The sequence below is a fragment of the Cebidichthys violaceus genome, unplaced genomic scaffold, assembly GCF_023349555.1.
Source record: "Cebidichthys violaceus isolate CVI_PGR_0920_01 unplaced genomic scaffold, fCebVio1.0.p SCAF_6, whole genome shotgun sequence".
NCBI classification, from domain to species: Eukaryota; Metazoa; Chordata; class Actinopteri; order Perciformes; family Stichaeidae; genus Cebidichthys; species Cebidichthys violaceus.
In genome coordinates, this window is record NW_027176816.1 from 8,439,967 (window position 1) to 8,461,483 (window position 21,517).

The window sequence follows — 21,517 nt, forward strand, 5'->3', positions numbered from 1 at the left end:
GAGGGGTATCAATGACGGGAAAGATTGAAAGAAACGCCGCTGACTTTAAAAGCCCCACCTGAAGTGTTGACACATATCCAATAGACCTATTGACATGTGTACAACGTGATGTTTTAACAAACTGCTGATCAAAATATTTAACTTCTGCAATGATTTAGTGGCTTTGACTACAAACGCACTGTCATCAGGAAGATACTTCCTGGTCTGTGGATGTACAACAGTTAATGTTTGACTGTGCAATGCAGAATAAGACCTCTATGTTATTATTCTTACTATCAATTTACCAATAATAAAGATTCTTCGTTTTATGTTCGACTTCAATGTTTTGCATATGTATGCTATTTTGCAATGTATTTTCTGATATTTGTATATAAATTCTTGCATCCAAAATCTTTCTATTGTTTAAGTTTCATCTTTATCGATCAATTTAATTAAAAACGAACATTACAATTTGTAATTAACCTTAAATATTGCATGTATAACTGGAAAGCATTTAGTATTTCCTTGAAGACTTGAGTTAAATGCAAACATCTACTGTAAATGTTGACAGTGATTTTCCTGCTGCTTCCTAGGATGTGGACATATAGATATCTAGAGGCCTTTGGCTACGTACATGTACGACCTCTTTATTGCCTATTTATTACTCTTTTATGTTCATGCCCTGTTAAATCATTCACTTGGCCAACTGGTTCTATAGACTACATGTGACAAGTTTACCCTGAAGAAGGCAATATCTGCAAAACTGAATTTAGATTTAAAAGTAAAAAGATTCCAAGTTCTGAGTGCAGTTCGCTCTGGTGTTTGACTTCTATCATACTTCCTGATGTACAGGTGCAGGGCTCTAAGGGCTCTGTGTGGCCTTAACAGTGGAGAACATAATTCTCCGCCTGGCACTGCACATCACAGAAAGCATCATGCATGAACAAATAAACAAACAAATGAACCAACCAACCAAAACCAACACAACAACTCAACCTGGAAGAGAGGTGCCACCTATCACATTATCAACCACCACTGTGCTGGCTGGATGTGTGTTTTCTTCTTTTATTTTTTTTAGTGTGTAAATACTGTACGTAGTAAAGATTTACTCTAACCGGTTTAACAGTCTTGTCACTAATATGTCTAGGGTGGGTGCCTGGGTGTGATCGGGGTCGGCCTCTTTCCGCTGGTTAACTAAGTGCTTCAAGAAAAAAAAAGGAAAAAAATTTCACAAGCAGAAAAAAAAAAGAAGACTATCAACTCTAGCAGCACCCAAGGACGGCAACGCATCTGGCTAAATGAAGATAAATGCCTGTGGACCATTAGCAACAAGATAAGATCTTTAACAAGGCTTGTTTAAGAGTGTCTGAAGGCAAATTAATTCACAGTTACTCCGCCGGCAGACAGTGTGTTTTCGTGTAACGCATGTATATTTATGATGGAATTAGTTTCAAAAGGAAGTCCCCAGAGGAGTGTTTTTGAGTGGAAACACTGGTACAGTGCAATTGATTTCTCTCTATTTATGCACTTTCCCACTGGCAGTTCGTCTCGCGCAAGCAAGGAGGCGGTTTCTAATCTTCTATGTAGTATCCACTAATAAAGAGAACGATCAGTGAGTTGAGACAGCAGGGAAAACACAGCTAACAGGCAGATTTGTAATGATAATGGAGCAGAAATAGACTAGGCTGCTTAACATCAGGGCTGAATCATCCTCGGGCAAATCTATCCTGAACACCAGTGGTAGGATGCAGCAGCATGTCTTTAAAGAGTTGTGATAACTGAGAAAATAGTGAAAAAGAGAGCAACTATCACAGGCTCTGACGTTTGGAAATGTGCAGCATCAGCGCGTGCTCTCTCTGTGCGTGTGCGTGTGTGCGGACATGAGTCAGTCTGTCTAAACTCACTTCCATAATGAGGTCCCCAGTTTAGGGACAGTAAACGCACTCCGCAATTGAGCGGTTTCAAACCTACGAGAACTGTTTTCTTAGCAGCTGAGGAACTAGAAGTCTCCATGTGTTTCGGGTTAAAGGCACATTTCCGCATTGAGAGGTATAATTAGTAAGCGTGGCGCACTTTGAGCAGCGTGGTGAGGCAAACCCCTGAAAGCCGCAAACGGTGAATGATAAGTAGCTCGCCAGCTCCAACATGTGTTTCTCATCAAACATCACGGACCTGAAAACAATTTCCCAATTTCCCCCGTGGCCTGCGACAACAGAGGGCCTTGTGCCGACTCGCAGGGAAAATTTAAGATCAACACTATAGCTATAAAGCAGAGTTTATGATTTGTTTAATGGGTGTTTTGATGTGAATTATACTTTTTATACACCGCCGCTGTCCAACAAGGCACTCATAGCAAATGAAGTAGATACTTTTTAATCCAATCTGTGATCTGGATATGACAAATGGAAAGAGAAAACATCCCTTGTCCTTTAAAAAGCTGGAGGGAACTCATTGTTTGAAGGGAGCCTACAGCCTGGCTGACAGAAAACCTTTCATAATTTTCAGATTTCCGATCAGCGTGGGGTCGAACCGGATCGTACCTCACACATGCTGATCTGAGCCGCCGCTGCTTTTGTTCACACCGCTCAGAGAGACTGTGTTGCTTAGAAGTTGAAATGGCACAAAATGAGCTATGAGTCGTCAGTTTTTGATGAACCTCGTCCAGGGAAGAGATTCATATTTTTCTTCCTCGTTTATGCCGAAGCAGATGTGTCCGCATATGTTTTCCTGCGATATCCAGATGCTGCAGCGAAACACCCATGTGCTTAACAAGCTGTGGACATAAAACATTGTCTAAGATCGTCTCTTCCAAGGCACTTTTTTAGAGCCCAGAGATCATAAAGCGATTTACGAGCGGTGTTATAAAAAAGCAAGCAACATTTCATCCCTGCACATAAGTTTTTAGACCAATCACTCAAACCTATTCACCTAAACACTTACAATTCTGAGTAGATTATGAAAACGGTCTATAAACATCAAGCCTAGGAGGAGCGACAATATGGTTAAAGATGATGGTCCCATGATGAGATGCACCATCATACTTTTTCGCAGCTTGTGTTCTGATGATATACAGCATAATAAGGCTGTCCGTCTGAGGTAGTTATGACTCCGGGCAGTACAAGACATTTTAGTATGCAGAGGCCTCGAGAAACCCTTTCTCTCTCCTCATCAATCTGGAGATTTCAACTGGCAACTTTACTTTTACTGAGCTCTTCTGCAATTTCAGAGTTAGTGCGTGTCTAGCTTTTCTCAAAAACGTTAAATCACACATAACAAACCTTGAAGGTCCAGTCCGTTACTTTCATGTTCAAACTATACTAAAGACGATCGTCTTGCCAGCTTTGTGAAGCCATTTCAACTCGTTGTAACATTGCCGATATAATATCACAAATATGTAATTTATTGAAATGATTAAGTTCGATGTTACCGGTGTTTTCAAACTAATAGGCAAATGTGCCAGTATCAGCTGTAACTAAATGACATAAAAACAACTCAAATCTGGAGTAGGATACGGTGATGCAGAAAAAGAAATACATTTTGAATAAAAAAATAGGTAGAATCTCAGAGGTTTAACTGAAATCACTGATATTCCTGTTTGTGGTGATAAGTGAAGGGTGAGGGGTTGTTGATGAGCTGGTAGCTACCTCTGATGCAGCCAGTTCCTGCGAAAGCTCCTGGATTCTCTGCTGCTGCTGGATCAGAAGCTCCTGGACAGAGACCAGGGTCTGTTGCAGCTGGTTGACTGTGGAAACAAGATGGTTTTATTAAAGAAAAAAGGAAGCTAGATTGTGTGATAATGCTGTTTTGTTGCCACAGAACCGAACATTTTCTTTCAAGCGTTGACGACAGAACTAATGAGACTCAACTTGTGTCACTGATCAAAGGTGTCGTCTAAGAATTGTAATCAAAGCTAATACCCGGTAACTTAAGTCGCAGCTTTTTGGTCCGAGGTGCTAGGGGTAGAGGGTGGGAAGGGGGGGGGGGGCATATAGGATGGAGATATTAATCTCTAGTGCCTGAACTTAAATCAAATAACAGTCTCTAACCTTCCATTATCCACCCAGACACTGCCTTCTAATGCATCTTAAATCCTCAAACGATCAACAAAGGAAAAAACAAGGCTCTCATTTGGGAGGAGGCTGCCAGACAAAATGTCCCCCCTAATCCTAATAAATATTGTTCTTTTTCCATTGACTTTGAAGATTGAATTAGTTCAAGTGTTGGTGTTGGACGAGGGTGTATGATTTCAAATAACACCGGGGCACAGTTTGTTGCCCCCTGCTTCCAGTCACGCGTGTATTACCAAACAATGCATTAAGTTTCCCCGAGCTGATTATATTACAGAAAACCAATAAACATTCATATAAATCATGGGCGTGTAAAGTGTTAAATCAAGCCTAATAGGATTAACATCAACAGATATTGTGGCGGTCCACTGCTGAGGTTGTCAGGCCAATGGTTAAAAGCCTGAGCTGCAGCCGGCTGGACGGGATGTAAAGAACCCTCCTCTCACATTAACCCAGGCCAGGACACAACACAGAGCCCGGCTTGGAGTCTGTGTTTCTTTTGAAAAACCAACACAGACAAAATATTTGATCTTTCAAAGAAGCTAATATCTTGTAGTGACACCTGTGTTTAAATGGGCGGGGTTGTATCAATATAGGTGGGGTGCCAAAAAAAATCGTTTGATCTTTCCGTGCTTGCTAGAATCCTATGGAATACGAGTTTGAGCAGGATCGTTGGTTCGGGCCAAAAACCAGTGTGCAAACAATTTGAGTTAGTTACTCAGCCTGAGCTCCCGAGTGCGACCAGCCTTTCTGAAAACGGCAATAAAACTAAAACGCCGCGGCCATCTCTGTTTAAAAAAAGGTGTTACTATGACAGGGTGTGCACGCTAAACCAAGAGCTGCTCTATTAGTCTCCGATTCCACCTCGCCGCAAAACAGCTTATCCAGATGTGCGTGTCGGTCTGCCAGCCTGTAATGCTGCGCCTCCTGAATTACCACTGGCATCGCTTTTTCAGCCACTTCAGCCAAAACAGTCCGATTCTTTTCATGTCCCTTCACAAAGTTCACTCCTTTGTACTGTTCAGACACTTGACAAAAATGCATAACTTCGTATCCCCAGTTATCACAGATATGAAGCCAAGAATAATGAAGTCAACGACTTTGGCCAGGCATGAATCAGAAGGAGGCTGTAGCTGCAGTGTGTGTGTGTGTGTGTGTGTGTGTGTGTGTGTGTGTGTGTGTGTGTGTGTGTGTGTGTGTGTGAGACAGAATAGGAGACAAGATAATGTGTGAGGCTTACAGCTGCTGTGAGGAGGGTGCACATTGTGTATTCAGTAAATTATTCAGTAAATACCGCGATATAATGTACACTACATATGTCCGGGCCTGTCTCTGTTTTTAATGGCCAGCTGGTCACCAATATGGCTCCCACCGACAAAGAGTGGCCAAACAGCCGCACAATTCCATTACAGCCTGGGTGCGCTGAAGTAGTTCCAAGATCCATTCATTAATTGTCTGTGTGAAGTTGTAGGCAAATCATAATGGGAGTCAAGGCCCCTACTCTGGAGCTGGGGCTGGCGAGAGAGACTAATGTGGTCCCCATTCAAAAGGATACATCACCTCATTGCGCCCGGCAATAGAGAAATACATGAACTTTAACAAAAGGGGGTTCAAGCAATTGGCAGCAGCGAGGCAGTCGGTCGCTATTACTCAGTGCAGCGAGGAGAGAGGGAGCGAGACGGAGAGGAAGACAAAGGGAAAGCAGAGGGAGAAAACTCTCAGTGTAATTGCAACCCCTCTCCCCAACTGTTAACTACAACAGTCATTAACTACAATAGCAGCTTGGCTACTGCAGTCATAGCAAATTAGTTCCCCACACTGGCTGAAGAAAGGACCCATGTTTTCTTTTTTTTTCCTCCACTGGAGTCTCACCTACTCGCTGCAAAGCACAGGAGGACTCTTACTGTGAAAGCCGGTCTATACCGACAAGCAAAACAGGGTTTGTAACTTGGCACGTCTCCAGAGAGTGGCAAGTAGATCAAGAATGGGCAGAGAAATAAAGAGAGGAAATGTGTTTGCATAGTTGGGAGAAAATGACCATAAAAGAGCACATATTTGTTAATCAGATTCAGGGTGACACACCTCGCACGCGATCTCACACAAACTGCTGCCCTCCGCCTACCGAAGCCAGCAAGAAAACAATAGCATGGGTGTGACTGGATACAACGATAACAGCCATATTTTCATCTACACTATGTTATACTGTGACAGGAGCTCTTAACTCAAACACACTTAATTTGTTTTAATTTGGAGATGAAGGGAAAATCAAACAAAGGATGCTTGTATTAAAACTGACAAGGTCGTATCTATGATTCACGTTAAGAACACTGCCTGTGGTGGAAACATTCGTTTGGCTCCTCTTTGTCTCTCTGCAGCTGAGAACCCTGCAAAAACATGCATGATGGGAATTCACACAGTTTTTCTACCAGACTTGGAATGATCTTTGCGCATACAAACCTCCTTTACCTCCTTTTACTTTGTTTGATATCTCAGGCAAACAGGTGCACACAGCTCATGTACACTTGAATGGGACTTTATTGTATTTAAAAAGGGAATACATTTGAATGAAATAACACATTTTGATTCACCAGTCTACCTATCTCAATGGGAATCGGTACCTTTCAGGGAAAAAAAAAAAAACCCACTCCAGTTCAACAGCACCGCTAACGAGACCAAACTTTTCCTGAGTGCCTCTCTCATTTACGCCTCCCTGGATTTTTAATTATACTGACGAAGAGCTCAGAAAGCATCTCTCTCCTTGCTTCTCTCTCTCTCTCCATGTCTGACAGCCAGGTTGAGATTCCTCACCTGTCCAACATGGGAGCCGCACCTGTCACTGTGCACTTAATCACACCAGGGCCAGTGCTGAGCCCAGACGCCACACAGTGCCATGCCGCGCGCGCGCGCGCACACACACACACACACACACACACACACACACACACACACACACACACACACACACACACACACACACACACACACACACACACACACACACACACACACACACACACACACACACAAAATTAAAATGAACTTTCTCGCAACCTACGGGGAAGAGGGTGGATGTTGATGATGGCGGTGGAGGTTTGGATGGGAGTGAGGTTGGTGCAGGGGGAGACGGATGGAGGGGGGGGGGGGAGGATGGGCTGGGGGGGAGAAAAGTTGTCATTTCCCAACTGCTCATTAATATTCCGAGGTTAAGAGCTTTTCAGCGAAACGTAATTAATTGAGCCGGAGCCTGACAGTAAACAAGCAATTTCAAATTAAAGCGAAATGACAGCGGCGTCATTTGTTAAAAACGTGCGGGGGCCCCCGATTTTGGCGACAGATAAATGAGGGAAAATGTTAAGGAGGGAGAAAGTGATGAAGATATTAATCTTCACCTGTCTGTGTCAGCGTGCCACTCATTGCTGCAATGTTGCTCTCCATCCTCTGCAGATGCTTCTTGTCCTCTCGGCTGCCCATAATGAGGGGAAGGATGTATTTCTGCAATTAAAAGACATGGCACAACATCACACTTCTCTCTGGTGGGAATGGGCAGAAGATGAGGAAAAGACAGGGCCACCTAGACTTGGCAGCATAGGGTCAAAGGCATTGTTTTATTGGACTAGTGCCTCATTGTCTAAACTGCCTGATTAGGTACATGAAGAGTATCCAAGCAACTGTTAATTATTCTAAATGATCAGACTAATCTATAATGAATGTAACTGTTTGTTATATGTTAGCATATATATAATGTTATATGTATATTATCCAGTGTGAGTGTTAACCAGATGATAAGCCTTTGAGTGTCTCAATGAATCCTGAACAAATGTGTGTGGAGCCGAGCTCACCGAATAAAGTTAATGTCCATGTGACCCTGTAGGGGCCCATTGAACAGCATACATGTTTTTTTGTCTTGTTTTAGGGCTGGAAGAGGATCACTTAAACCCTCGCGGCCGGTTTGCAGCCCTCTCCTGCCTGAGCCAGGTTTTCGCTCCAACTCCGGTGGCAAGCAGCCACACCAGTGCAAGTAATAAACACTTTTCAGAGAAAAAGATTAAATGAGTGTCAACACGTAGTAATTAATAAGTGGGTTGCTGGGAGTGTGGTGTTTACAAGGTGCGCCATAACATAAATAAAGTATGGGCAGAAGCCTGGACATATGGTGCGACTGGCGCTACGCTCCAGTGACATGACAGCAACCTGTGCCGTCCCGCTAGGGAATCCCACCTCCCAGGCGACCGGTGGCTGGCAAACCCTGCTGCACGTAGGAAACAGTGGACTGGTACAGTGTGTGTTTTCGTCAGTGAAAAGACCACAGGGACATTGGAATAAAGGACAGGATATCGTGAATGTGCATGTGCCGCCTTATGAGAGGCTGTGTAAAGAAGGATGAAATAATAGGACATAACGGGATCTATAGAGAAGCCAATATGTCCGACAGGGTCAGGTAGGCATATGCAAGTACATGATACGCGCTCCCTTTCTCTCTCTTGCACACACACACAGAGGAGAACGGCCTGTCATCCGGGCCGAGAGCTACTGCTAAAGCTCCTGTCCTCCTCTAAAACGAGAGTAATGGCTTCCACATGCCACTCAGACTACTACTAACAACCACTATGGGATTAATGTCACCGGGGACAAGGGGCCTCATGAGCTCATGTTCAAGGGCTGCTAAGCCCGATAAAAACCAGGGTGATTATTTTTAGACGGTAGGACGTCAAAAAAAGAAAATGGTTGTGTGCTGTGTTAGCAACTATATTTTTTAAAAAGGAAAAAAAAACTATTTGAGAGGAGGAGGGAAGGTTGAGTTAAAAAGAAGGGGTTCAAATGAGATCATGCTTTGACGTAGAGCAGGGCAGCTTTAATATCAAGACCAGAGTGATGTTACATACTGCAGAGGCGCCTTCTATTCTAGCACCCTCATTCATCATAAATGATGTACTTGCTAAGCCCACCAATTTTAATGTAATATCAGGGAGTCAGTACTGACAGATCTTAGGATGCAGAGGATAATTTGTACAACAAATTTAAGAAAGATTAACTGTGAAAACAAAGTGAGTAAGGAAACATCGCCCAAAGAGCAGGAGCAGCAGGGTGTAACTTACTTTGTAAAGCTGATGGAAGCCAAAGGCGATGCCCACCATGATGATGGTGAGGGCACCGTAGTCTCTCCATCTGTAGCCTGCTGGACCTGGAGAGGAGGATAAATCACTTAATGTGAAGTTTTAGCTCCAAAGTACAGAATGAATCATGTACACTACATACATTTTTGCTGACCATATTTGAATGCATGTTAGATTGTTTTGATGTACTTTTTTGTCACTCTTTGATTTTTCTCAATGCTACATAATGCATGGATGCATATGTTAGATGCAGATTAATATAAAAGGTCTGCACTGCATTACCTCGCCGTGATAATGTAACTTATAGTTGTTCCAATTGTGTAAAGGTTCTTTGTCGTGGACTAGACAACACAAGCAAGTTTTTTAAGAGTTCCCTAATGAATGTAAATGCCAGTCTGCCTGAAACAAGAGAAAAAAATACATTCACCATCTAGTCAAAAACCCAGAAACGTGGTTTCTAGAATGATTACATTTGATGTCAAGTATACACAATCTGTAGTGAATGCAAAATCACTGGTGTGGTCCTCTTGGATAAAGAAATTGTACAGTCTTTTAGCAATTTACTTGCACAATTAATGAGCACCATACAATACAATTTATCTATTTGTGACATTCCAAATTCCATCCATTTATCCGTCCGTTTCCACAAAATGTTTGAACTATAAAGCGTAAACAAGCACTTCATTCTGCTCTTCCATAAAGAACACCATAGTCTTCCACTTTTTGGGGGTTGGGCCTAAAACAGTGTTTGCATATAAACCTTTAAACAACTAAACGCAGGCTGAAAGGTAAGTGTGTGTAAGCGTGTGTGTGTGTGTGTGTGTGTGTGTGTGTGTGTGTGTGTGTGTGTGTGTGTGTGTGTGTGTGTGTGTGTGTGTTTAGAAGTTGACTGCCTTGCTGAGTGACAGATAATGTGAAAGTGTGTCATTGTGCAAGCTGTCATCTGGGTAGGCCAACTGTCTGTCAAAGTGGAAATCCCCCACATAAGAGAGGCATTCAACTGAAAATGTCACTAAACAACAAACAGGTCTGGAGGAAATCTACTGTGTGAGGTTTTTCTCCTATTTACCGTTGGTGGGGCCCAAATGAATATGAAATTATTAGCGGCCAGGCCACTAAAGTACGCCACTGATATTCTATTACAGGTCTGATTTCACCTAATGGGTTATGTGGTACATGTTTACTTGCTTGAAGTAAGTAAACCAAATTGATCTTGTGCCTTACCACTTGTGTGAATTGACATGCAAATAAAATGAGAGACCCGCTGTCATATTGGACTACATGGTATATATTCAAGGTGAATGCCATTCTATTCTCCTTGCTCAAGGCCATGTTTCATTGCTGCTGCAGCATTCAGGGGTGAACCTGTAACCTTTACTATCAGAAATTTTTGAGTCATTCTCCAGCATCCATATGGTAACCACATAAATTTGGGTCTTCATCAACATTATAGCTGCGACAGACTGTCACCTATCCCAGAATGCCGTGCTTCTGAGAGGCCTGGGAGTCCTTGGGATAGGTGGTTGACCCTGAACGAGCCTCACTGCATCACTGGGATGCAGGGGTCTTCACTTGCTCTTTTCCCCCCTGTTAGGACCCTTCATTCTTCCTCTATCTCTCTTTTTTTCCTCTACCACTTCCACTCTGCCATCTTCCTTTTTTTATTTGGTCACTTAAGCTGTTGGAACTGTGGTATCCATCCCCCGTTTTTCCAATCTCCTCTCAAATTTATTGGGTTCAGTGGAGGCCTTCCTGTCCTTCTACCGCGTGGAAATAGAGATCAGAGTATCCATTACTTCGACAGAGATGGATGCGGGTCTCCGTGCACCGTCCCCATAACAAGGACATCAAAGAGAGGTAGCCCCCTCTTTTCAGCGTGACCCCCCTATACAAGACTCCCCGCTCTCTCCTCATTATGCAGCTCCCTTATAGCCGTTTTGATATAAAACCCCCCACTATGGACGGAGAGCCGCGAGTCTCCCTAACTACATGGCCATCCCATCAACATCACTTTCATTACAAAACATGAGATGCCAGGGGAGTCAAGGACAGTGTGGTAATAAATGAGGGTGGAATACATCTGGAATCATTGTCATATGGGTTAAGCATTACGCGGACTTCATTCTGCATTGGTAAATCAGTGGACAGCACTCATAACCCCCTGAGGTAATAAAGATACAGGTTGCGGTGTGGGGTCTTGCCAGTGTAGAACCCCTCGAAACAGAATGACAAGAGACTTCATGAGCTCGTGCGGTGCAATGTCATATCCCTGTATCTGAATTCACAATCAAGGCAAATGTTGTACGGCATGCATGTCTATAACACTTGTAAAGATCCTGCTATGTGGTGAGCTACCGATAATCCTGTTTAATGGGTTTAAATTAATAAAAACAAAAAGGGAAGATCTCTCTCTCTAGGTAAACCTGAACAAAGGCTTTACATTTTAAATGAAACTTCTTTTTTTTTCCAGGTGAGACAGTGCACATAAAATATTTATACTATTTATATGCACCAGGTATCAACGGGGAGAAAAAAGGGGTGTGTGCACTCACTATGTGGTGCAAGCGCCAGCTGAGTTGCATGGAGTGGATGTGGGGGCCCCACAAGGCTCACAGGCAGGACTTCTTCTGTGCTGCCAGAGCGCTGGATGGCCAACTCCACCTCCTCATCCGTCAGCCCTGGAATCAAGACACACACACACATTTTAAGACGTTCAGAGGCGGCGTAGTGACTGCGTGTTAATGGGAAACACCAAATGGCTCCTTGGCTATCATAATGTACGCTTAAATACTTCCCAAGCTGCCCACAAATCTTTTAAGTACAATTTAGAGAAAGTATGACAAATCTTCATTCAATTTTACCTTCCCTCTTCTCAAAAAAAAAAAAAAAAAATACATTTTCATTTCATAATTCAGAAATTCCACTGAGAGTTTCCGTTTCAGGGACATCCATCAAAAGGAAGATAGTGTGGAAAGGTTCACACAATGAAATCTGAAACTCTGCGAGCCTATTAACTGCCACCAAAGGCAAAGAAAATAAGAGTCTGTCCACTTCTCCAGTTATATTTCCCATGTGGAGATTTCATACACCCCAGACAGCGAAAATGCATTATTTTAATTTCTTCATTGTAATGTAAATGTATTACATAATTTTGCAAATGCCAATATAATTTAATCTTCAGATCTTTTTAATGATTTTAGTGATGATTAAATTGCAAAGGGCTCCCTGATGGAGAATCTGATGGGAGGAGGAAAAAAAAATCTAATATGAACATCTCCTTTTGTGGCAAGAAAGGATTTTATTTCAGGCGCCATATGCTGCCATTGCTGTGGGTCTCATCTTTTAATGAGCGACTCGGTCTAAACAAAGGAAAAATAATTACAACTTTTGATGAACTACATTCAAAAACAACATTAACCAATTTGCAGAAAAACAATTATAAGAAAGCTGAAGACAATGAACCAAAACTGTTAAATACAGTAGTTCTTAGACACTGATGAGCATGATTTACCTTATGATGAAAAATCAGCAAAATCTGTATCATTATGTTGTCTTTGACCATTGTGGACTAACAATGTGTCTTCTCCCCAACATCTTATCATTACTTCCTTTAGCCATTTCCTTTGCTTATTGACAGAAAAAACCCCTTTGTAAGAGAGCCTTTTACTTGAACAATTCCCGAAGGATTTAGAGAGTTTACACAAGCTCAGAATAAGCTTCCTCCGTCCTTTGAGAGAAATCGAGCAATTGGAAAAGGTTCCATTGCAGTGTTTCAAAAAATGACTCAACGTTTTCATTAACAGTAAGAGCACAGAGCCAGATCCTCATATCTCTGGTACGGACCTCCAGAGTGGTCTTCACAAGAAAAGCACACAAAAACACCCTTGTGGAGTATTAATAATATAAACTGTGTAAGCATGTAGAGCAGAACTTTCCATTTTGCAAGGTGGATAAGATATAACCAAATCAAATGATTCTTTCCATTTGAATAATCCGGGTAGCTGGTTGAACCTTGATCAGAAACACCACTCTAACCTATCCCCGAAAGCCCAAAAGCATAAAGAAATCCTTTGATAATCTACCACACAGTTTATGCCAAGAGGAGGTCCCTCCTGTCACCTATTTAAATGCTCCGAGGACTTCAAATGGCCATGAAAATTGTTGAATAATTGAAGGCAAATATTGGCTGGCCTGCAGTCTACAGCAGGTCCTGAGTGCCAGGAAGTGGTGAGCGCCATGTGCTGAGTTTGTGCAGTCAGACTGCACTGTCAAATAAGCAATAATGTGTCCCCGGACTCCTGATTCATCTGACCACAGCAGACTACATGGTGGCAGACTATTGAGTGAGACATGCAAAGATCTCAGTTTCACCGAATGAGAAGAAATAAAAACATCAGCTTCAGGTTTTTCTCCTTTCACCTTGAAATTTAAATTTACATTTATGCTGCTATAGAGCATTAATGTATGTACACCTTAATGGCTGTTCCCATCTTTGATGTTGTTTAGGCAACAAATGAAAGGTTTTTGTCCCTTGCTTCAAAATAAAATACATGGAAATTCCTAAAGCTGTTTACTAGTCAAATTACAGCTTGCTAAGTTGTGTTGTATGCTCTGATCTGAAGGACAACAACAAATGAAAGAGCCCTCAGATCCAAAAGAAAAGGAAACAAGAAGAAAGTGAGTTTTACATATAAAAGGAAAAGACAAAAAAGGGATTGTGAAATTTATTATGAGTTCCAAAACCTGTGGAATGACCCCTGGACCCCCATTTCAGATCGTCGTGTGGGGAGATGAATTTTTTAAGACATAAATTACACCTAATGACGACACCATAAAAAAAGAACAATAATGGAAAGCTATTCTGTATTTCATTATACTGTATTATTTGGTGCACCTGATACACGCAGTGCCTGTTTATGAGTCACCGTATTAGCAGATGCTCAGCCAAAGCATTTGCTTTGACCTTGCCATTCTCATTGGGGCATGAAATTACGGTGCTGGCACCTCGATATTACAGCTATAAATACTGTAAACTGCATATCTGGGCTACGTTTTCTATTGTCTTTCAACATAAACCTGATCGGTATTTATTTAAAGGAAAACCCATTGCTCGTCGGGTTATTTACAGCTCTATTTTCAGTGGCTCATATTCTCTGGGTATTTTTTAAAGGGCAAAGAGGCAGCAAGGCTCTTACATTAAATCCATTTCTCCAATTCTGGCACTTCTGGACTCTATGGGTCAACACCCAGGCCGGACAGCCAATTATAAAAATTGCTTACTAAAATATTTTGGGTGGTAAAAGGTGAACGCCTTTTTCACTGTCGCCGCCAAGGCCTGAATTATGAAGTTGTCCTTGAGTGAAAATTACTTACATTTTGAATACGGTATTTAGAAAGAAAGGCATGGCAGGGGTCATAAATGGATGGAGGTCAATGGCTTATTAAGAGGTCGAGTTCAACGTCTCATGCCGCGCTAGCCGAGGGAGATTCTACATGTCATTTGGTTCGGTACAACTGCTTGAAAATAGCATGCCCTAAATAATGACCACTCTCATAGAGTATTCATTTATGTATTAAAAGGGGGGACTCTGCTCTCATTTCCCTGCTTTATCGCCTTGTACTGATGACAAAGTAGGCAAGGCCTAGGCTAGGTGGCGCCGTGGAGTAATTTATAACCACATCAATCCCTTTACCTTCTATGCAGGCCTTGGTCATTGTCATTTTTGTCCGAGAGGTGAGTCGCATAACCCCACTTACAAACAGCATCCTATTAATATCTGGGATGATGAACCTTACCCTTACCTTCAAACCAGGTATGGTAATAGACCAACAGCCTACCTATGTTCCCCGTGACCCTCGATCACTGGCCCTCTACTCAGGGTGAAATCTATTAGCATTATTTATTCAACTCAATAACAATTGGGATGGCATGAAAAAGAAATAAGTCAAGCCATCATTTATGTCACACTGACAGAGAATGTACTGTGCCAGTAATGCATTTAATATTGTATTAAACTGTAATGCGACAATGTACGCTATGTGTATTCTCTGTGCTTTACTTCCCCAAACAAACTGCACTCAGTTTGGTAATGTGGGAGCGGCTGAGTGATGTCGGTTTAGGGGCCACGGTCAAAGTGACATGTTGAAAGGTGGAAAATGTTGTTGACTTTGTCCTACGAATTTCATTTTTTCTTTGGTAATTATGTGTGCAACTGCTAATTGTCTGGGCTTAATGATGGTGCCAAAATGGGGCCCAACGCTCTTTAGTTGTTACATCTGTTAATTGTAGAGGACATAGATGGCACAATTCACTAGATGAGACTGGAGCACATTATATTTCACTCAAACACAATAAAATGTACTAGATCTTGGCAAGGAACAAGTAAAGCTAAAGTGTTTCAAGATGGCTGCAAGACAATTTAAATGCAACTCATTTCCCGTCTCCTCTACAAAAGAAAGAAAGAAAGAAAAAAAAAAAAAAGAACATCTGGGTTTGAATCTTGATTTATATTAGATCTAAGTGACAAAGTTTCAATATTTCAGCCAGTTTATTCAACAAGGACTCAAGAAGGGCAGCGAGAAATATTGGACTGCATAATTGCCAATTCATACCCTCAAATTGAGTTGAAGGAAAACAGAAAATTATATTTTTCCAATGAATATTGAAATAAACCACACTATTAGGATCTCTTTGGGAAAAAAACAAGATGTAACTAGAGAGGCATCCTTCAGTGCAGATTAGGGCTCAAATGTGCCGGGAAATAATATGCAGGAGCGGGATTATTGTGTAAAGATTCTGCAACATGCAATCAAAGTGGGCCCTATTTTCCCCTTCATCAGCTGTCCAGCGTAAGTACTGGCAGCAAGAGGAATCCAATTTAAAATCCACTCTACCGGGAGATGGTATTGTTTCATTTTATGTGTGCTTTGACATTTCTGGCTGTTAATATAGAGTAAAATCCAGAAGTATTTACATAAATATGACATTAAACTGTATTAGAAATTAAGACTGACGTATCTGCTGTGGTGACTGTGGGAGGAGGAGGATGATTGAGTTTCTAGGTCAAAGGGTTGAGAGGACAATACATGCTAGGTACCGAAACAAGGGAACTGTGAGTTCTGGCCTGCTGCTATGTCTACGCAAAAGCCTAATATGGCTCAAGTGAGACGGAAAAGGAAGCAGCTAATCGGCAATCATCATGACAGATCATGTTCTATTACTATCTTATAACATATAAACATTCTTATGGAGGAAAAGTGGTCGTTTGAACAACAAACTTAAATTTGACTCTTGATTTATACTCTTTTGGACTATTTGTTTACTAAATGAAACTATATTATATAATTACAATAGAAATCTTCAAGGTGGACCTTACCATAGCCTTTCAATGACATGATTTCCTGTAACATAAAGCATTTATAAATTCTGCTCTTATATTGAAATTAGTGTGTCGAAACCCTTTCCTGAAACGACTCAAGGAAAGCTCAATATTAACGCACAACATTTCCAGTTTCCCTGTGTAACTGTACCATGCAAGTCCAGAGTTATCCTATGAATACTGCAGAGTGCTACTCAAATATAGTTTGTGCTTTGTGTTTCATTGCTCTGTTGTCTCTCATTATTTACCCTCTCCCTGAGATCAATGCCCTTATGCAAATTGAGGGTTCTTGTTTAGATGTACAGTGGAAACGGACTTTCCGAAATAAATCTGCATTAAAGAGTCATACATATTTCATGGACTTAAAGTGCAGTAAGAGCAAACCATTTTGGAAAGCGGCGCTCCGCGGAGTTTACAACAAAGAAGAAAGTAAAGAAGAAAACGTGGCGTAGTATGACATCATTTGGTATTGATGAGGCCTTATTACATTTGAGATATCCAACAGTAGATTATGAACATGCCTTAGTTGCCAATAAAGAGACACAAAGACAGAGAAATTTCAAAAGATATTGAGAGTCATTAGAGCCACATGAGATGCGTGTAGTAGCAGCCGGCAACCATGGATTTGGTTTCGGGTTACCTTCCCCTGTCATGGAGCTTTTAGGCTCACTTTTCACTGTTTGGCTACTCTAATGCTGGAGGCAAAGTCCCCCAGCACTGCAGAGGTACAGTCCCCCAAGTACACAACTGCAAAGAAGTGAAATAAAAAATACTCACCACAAAGAGCTTCTCTGCGAGAAAGCCACACACTCTCTCTGCTCTGCTCAGCCACAGGCCCATGTGAGAAATACATGGCGTAACACTGCACATTTCCACCGCCACTATATATTGAACCGACTTAAATGAGTTCAGAGTAATAAAGCTTTTTTGCAAGTTTTATTGCACAAACAATGTGTCAGAAATAATCTCAATGAATTGCAAAGAAACTGAAGAGCCAGCAAACAATTCCGCCATCTCTGCTTAGAAACCTCCTCCGTGTCAGGCCTCAAATTTACGATAACAGTTAAATTAAGTAAAAGGGTTAAAATGCTGGAAGGCAATATTGATAATTCCATTGAAAATGCAGAGGGAGTTTGTCAATATTAATTTTCCTGAACCCAAAGGAGCATCCCAACTGGTGTGTCATTTATTCACGGGGCCTGAATCATGCACTCTGAAGCTGAATCGACCCCTGTTTAGACCCCAGGGCAAAGAGCTACAGCCACAACCTTTGACCCTTATAGACTAATCTTGCCAACAAAAAAAACAAAAAAACAGTGTGCATCACGGGCCAACCACATTTTGTAAAAAAACACATATGGATTATAATGTTAATACAATTTGGATTTCAAGGCTTCCTGCATTGCTTCAGACCTAAAGCAAATCAAATGTCTCACCTTTTTTCTTCAAGAAGGCTCTCCTGGTGGCCAAGGGACTCTGACGTACTTTTGGGTTCTGTAGAAATTGTACAGCAGTGATAATCTGGGAAGAGACAAATGCGATTTAATTCCTCATAATGAGATAATGTGAGAGGATATGGTCTGCAGGAAAGTGATGCTTTTAACAGTACAAACAACACTCTAGACCTTCTTTAAGAAAAAGGTTCATTAGAAATCCAGACAAAATCATAAATGGATTCAATTTGATAGTTTGCTTCTAAGACCCCACACCCAGCAGCGAGGAGAAAGACCACCTGACCACTTTCCAGCTAAATGTGGGGAATGACCAAATCAGCAGTTATAAAATTAGCCCATCAAGAGTGCTGGACAAATGGAGTATGGAGCTTAATTTGCTATTACCCTCTTAAAGACAAACTTCCATTCTTAAGTGCGCAGTGGAAGAAAATCTATACTTAATGCAGAGGTGATCATTTGTATCTAATAACTTGAGAATCCTAGGCTGAAAACTTCTGTAATTCTTCCAGTTAAAAACCTGCCATGATCAAATCACCCAGCCTGAATGTTGTAATGACTTGAAACGTTAATGCACTAGAACGTTAAATAGCATCAGAACATCAGTAGTTTTAAGTGCACTGCGTTCATCGATTCTATTATGTTTTCCTTCGAGATGCACCTTAATTTTCCACCCCAGTATGCATTTCCAAGAATTGGAGGGAGAGAGAAAAAAAATCATCCTCAAATGGCATTAAAACATAAATTTGGAGTGGGCGCCATGAAGTGGCGCCTCCTAAAATAGATAAATATGTAAGAACACAGAGAAAGGGGAAAGACACTGGATGGGAGGTTTAGATGACTTATTATCGCACCTGTGGTCCCCGTGATTCAATTGTAAAAGTCATCCCTCTAATAGGTTGAAAGGTTTTGATTACTCTTCTTTTCTCTTAGTGTTGAAAGATACAAAGTGATTGAGCGCCCTGCCAGTGGTAATTCGTTTTGGGTAATGCATTGCATATACTATGAACCAGTTTCAATCCAAAAGAATTGCAGTTTAAACTTGTCCGAGGAGGTAGGTGTGGCAAGGGAGGCTGCATTAAGGGCTAGATGTCTGTGACAAGCAAACAGTACAGTAGAGGATCACGGCACCGGCAACTTGATGGAACTTCTGAAAATACATTTGATCCGTCTTTAGACGACTATTAATGAGCTCAAAAGCAACTTAATAACACTTATTTTAAAATACCATGCAGCACTCGGAGACTTGCTGCAAAATTAGACTATTATGACGGTTTAAGATAAATGCAATAAATGAAACTTCAATGAATTTGACCAAGATGTGCCAGATTCATCCCAAGAGATGCCGGCACACAATCTATTTAGACACTAATCTACCATTCCACTGTGACACTACCGTAACCTTGATGTACATATGGGTTACACAAGGGGTATGGAATTTCCTGTTTCTCTATATGCTGAGGGCTTATTAAAGTCAGTCACCCGGAACCTTCATTGTGACAAGCAGATTAAACCATTTGCATGGTGAACCCCCCCAACTGATGTTCTGGGCCGAAAGATACAGTCAAAACACGGAGAAAATATCCACTTTGATAACAAGACAAAATTATTGTGCTCTTGGCAAAGCTCTTACTGCTCCAAGTAAGTGAGCCAATGAGACTACTTGTGGTAAAAGGCAGAAACCAGAGATAACAAATACATTGAAATCTAATATTATAATATTTATTTCAGTAAATAACGTGAGAGATGTAGGCCCTGTGAGGTAATGGCCTAATAGAGAGAGAAAATGCTGAATGAGCAAACCTTGTTTGCATTCTCAAAATTTCAAGAGCACAACATTGACAGGAAAATTGTGTCAATGTTAATAGGCGTAAGTATGACATCTTGGTAAGAGCCGCAGCTAGCTCAGCGGCAAGCTAATGAGGCAACTGTCCATTTGGTTAAAACTGTAGTGGTAGATCTTCAGGGAGAGGAAAAGTGCACTTCTTAGCAGATGACGCTTTGCACAAGTTCCACCCAGACATCTCAATCAATTATAACCACATTGCAGAGATTTCAGTCTTGTCTTGTTATTGACTTATGGATCATCCCAGTTATAGTGTTGGGTAGCACACAACTGGGCTTTTAGGGGGGGGGGGGGTTGTGTGCTATGGATAACAGTAGAAGGCACATTTGGGCCGGCAATGTAAATAACTACAATTTTAAAAATATGGAGAATTTCCTTTCTTTTGGAAAACTGGCGAATACTTTTTGGTTAAATCAACGACTCTTTTGTAAAGCTTGTTGTAAAGCTTTGACTGCTAATGCACCAAAAGTGCTCCATGTTAAGAGCAATAATCTTTACAAACCAAATAACCAATAGAGTGTCAGGTAAAGCCGAAAAAGAGGGGGAAACTCAATCATAGGAAGAGATAACATTAACCAACACACTTAAAGAGAGTGAAGTTGATGAACGGACAAGATTAAAGCAGTGTTATTGAGTTTGAATTGGACAAGACTTTGCTCTGCACTTGTCTGAAAATTACAATTGTGATAACTTAAATTGTGAGAAATGAGGATAAAATCCAATTAGATTCGAACCACATGGTTGGACGCCTGAGGAAATCTATGTAACCAGTTGTATATTTTTGCTTTAACTAGTAATTGCACTTAACTATAATATACAGTAAGGCCTATGGATATTGTGCAGGTGTGCATCAAGGAGGTTTCAGGATCTTCAGACTTTGCTATACAGAAACTGCAACACACTGTACACCTTATGATTGGTTCTTTTGGCTGGTTTCAGTCGTTGAAGTTCCAGTAAGTTTCAGTATTTGAAATAAACATTTGAACCACAACAGATTTACAAGATACCTCCTAAGAAATGATTCAAGACTCTTGTTTTTAGTCCAATTACTTGGGCCAAAACCCCCCCAAAAAAACAGTTAACTAACAATGTTATTCCCGCAGCAGCTTTTAAACTTTTGATTCAAATATTACACTCATCTTACAACGATTCAATTGTAAAAAGTCATTTAGGCCTTTTCTTTTTTTGCAGAAAAATAAATTCCCATACTCTAAGCAACGCCTTAATCCATGTCATCAACTCCACAAAAAAAGTATACAACACATTTTGTCTGCAACAACGAAGACATTCAAAGGGCAAGATGGAACTAGAAGAAGGTGTGTGTGTGTGTGTGTGTGTGTGTGTGTGTGTGTGTGTATGTGTGTGCGTGCGTGCGTGTGTGTGTCTGTGTGTGCGGTGGTGGTGTGTGTGTGTGTGTGTGTGTGTGTGTGTGTGTGTGTGTGTGTGTGTGTGTGTGTGTGTGTGTGTGTGTGTGTGTGGGGGGGGGGGGGTACAATGGAGGGGCTAAAAGGAAATCATTAGCAAGTATAGGATTCAGTCTCAGTGTGAATCAATTCATTCCAAATTGCCCCGGCCTGTACATTTGTGGAGAAGTGCCCCTGATATAATAACAGACTGATAGACATGAACAAAGATTGTGTTAGGTTGGTCTCAAATTTCCCCCCCAAACACACGTTTGGAG

At 41.3% G+C, this 21,517-nt stretch overlaps 1 protein-coding gene across 2 annotated transcripts in view; it reads right to left on the reverse strand.

Moving 5' to 3' along the window:
- The window catches only part of pex14 (peroxisomal biogenesis factor 14), a 44,896-nt gene that overhangs the window by 7,265 nt on the left and 16,114 nt on the right, over positions 1-21,517 (reverse strand). For both annotated transcript variants that reach the window (XM_068733232.1, XM_068733231.1), the window contains exons 3-7: positions 17,976-18,060; positions 11,713-11,838; positions 9,143-9,228; positions 7,436-7,538; positions 3,624-3,721 (exon numbers count right to left, since the gene is read on the reverse strand). In XM_068733232.1, coding sequence (XP_068589333.1) covers positions 3,624-3,721; positions 7,436-7,538; positions 9,143-9,228; positions 11,713-11,838; positions 17,976-18,060 — 498 coding nt within the window. The remainder of the gene's footprint in view (positions 1-3,623; positions 3,722-7,435; positions 7,539-9,142; positions 9,229-11,712; positions 11,839-17,975; positions 18,061-21,517) is intronic.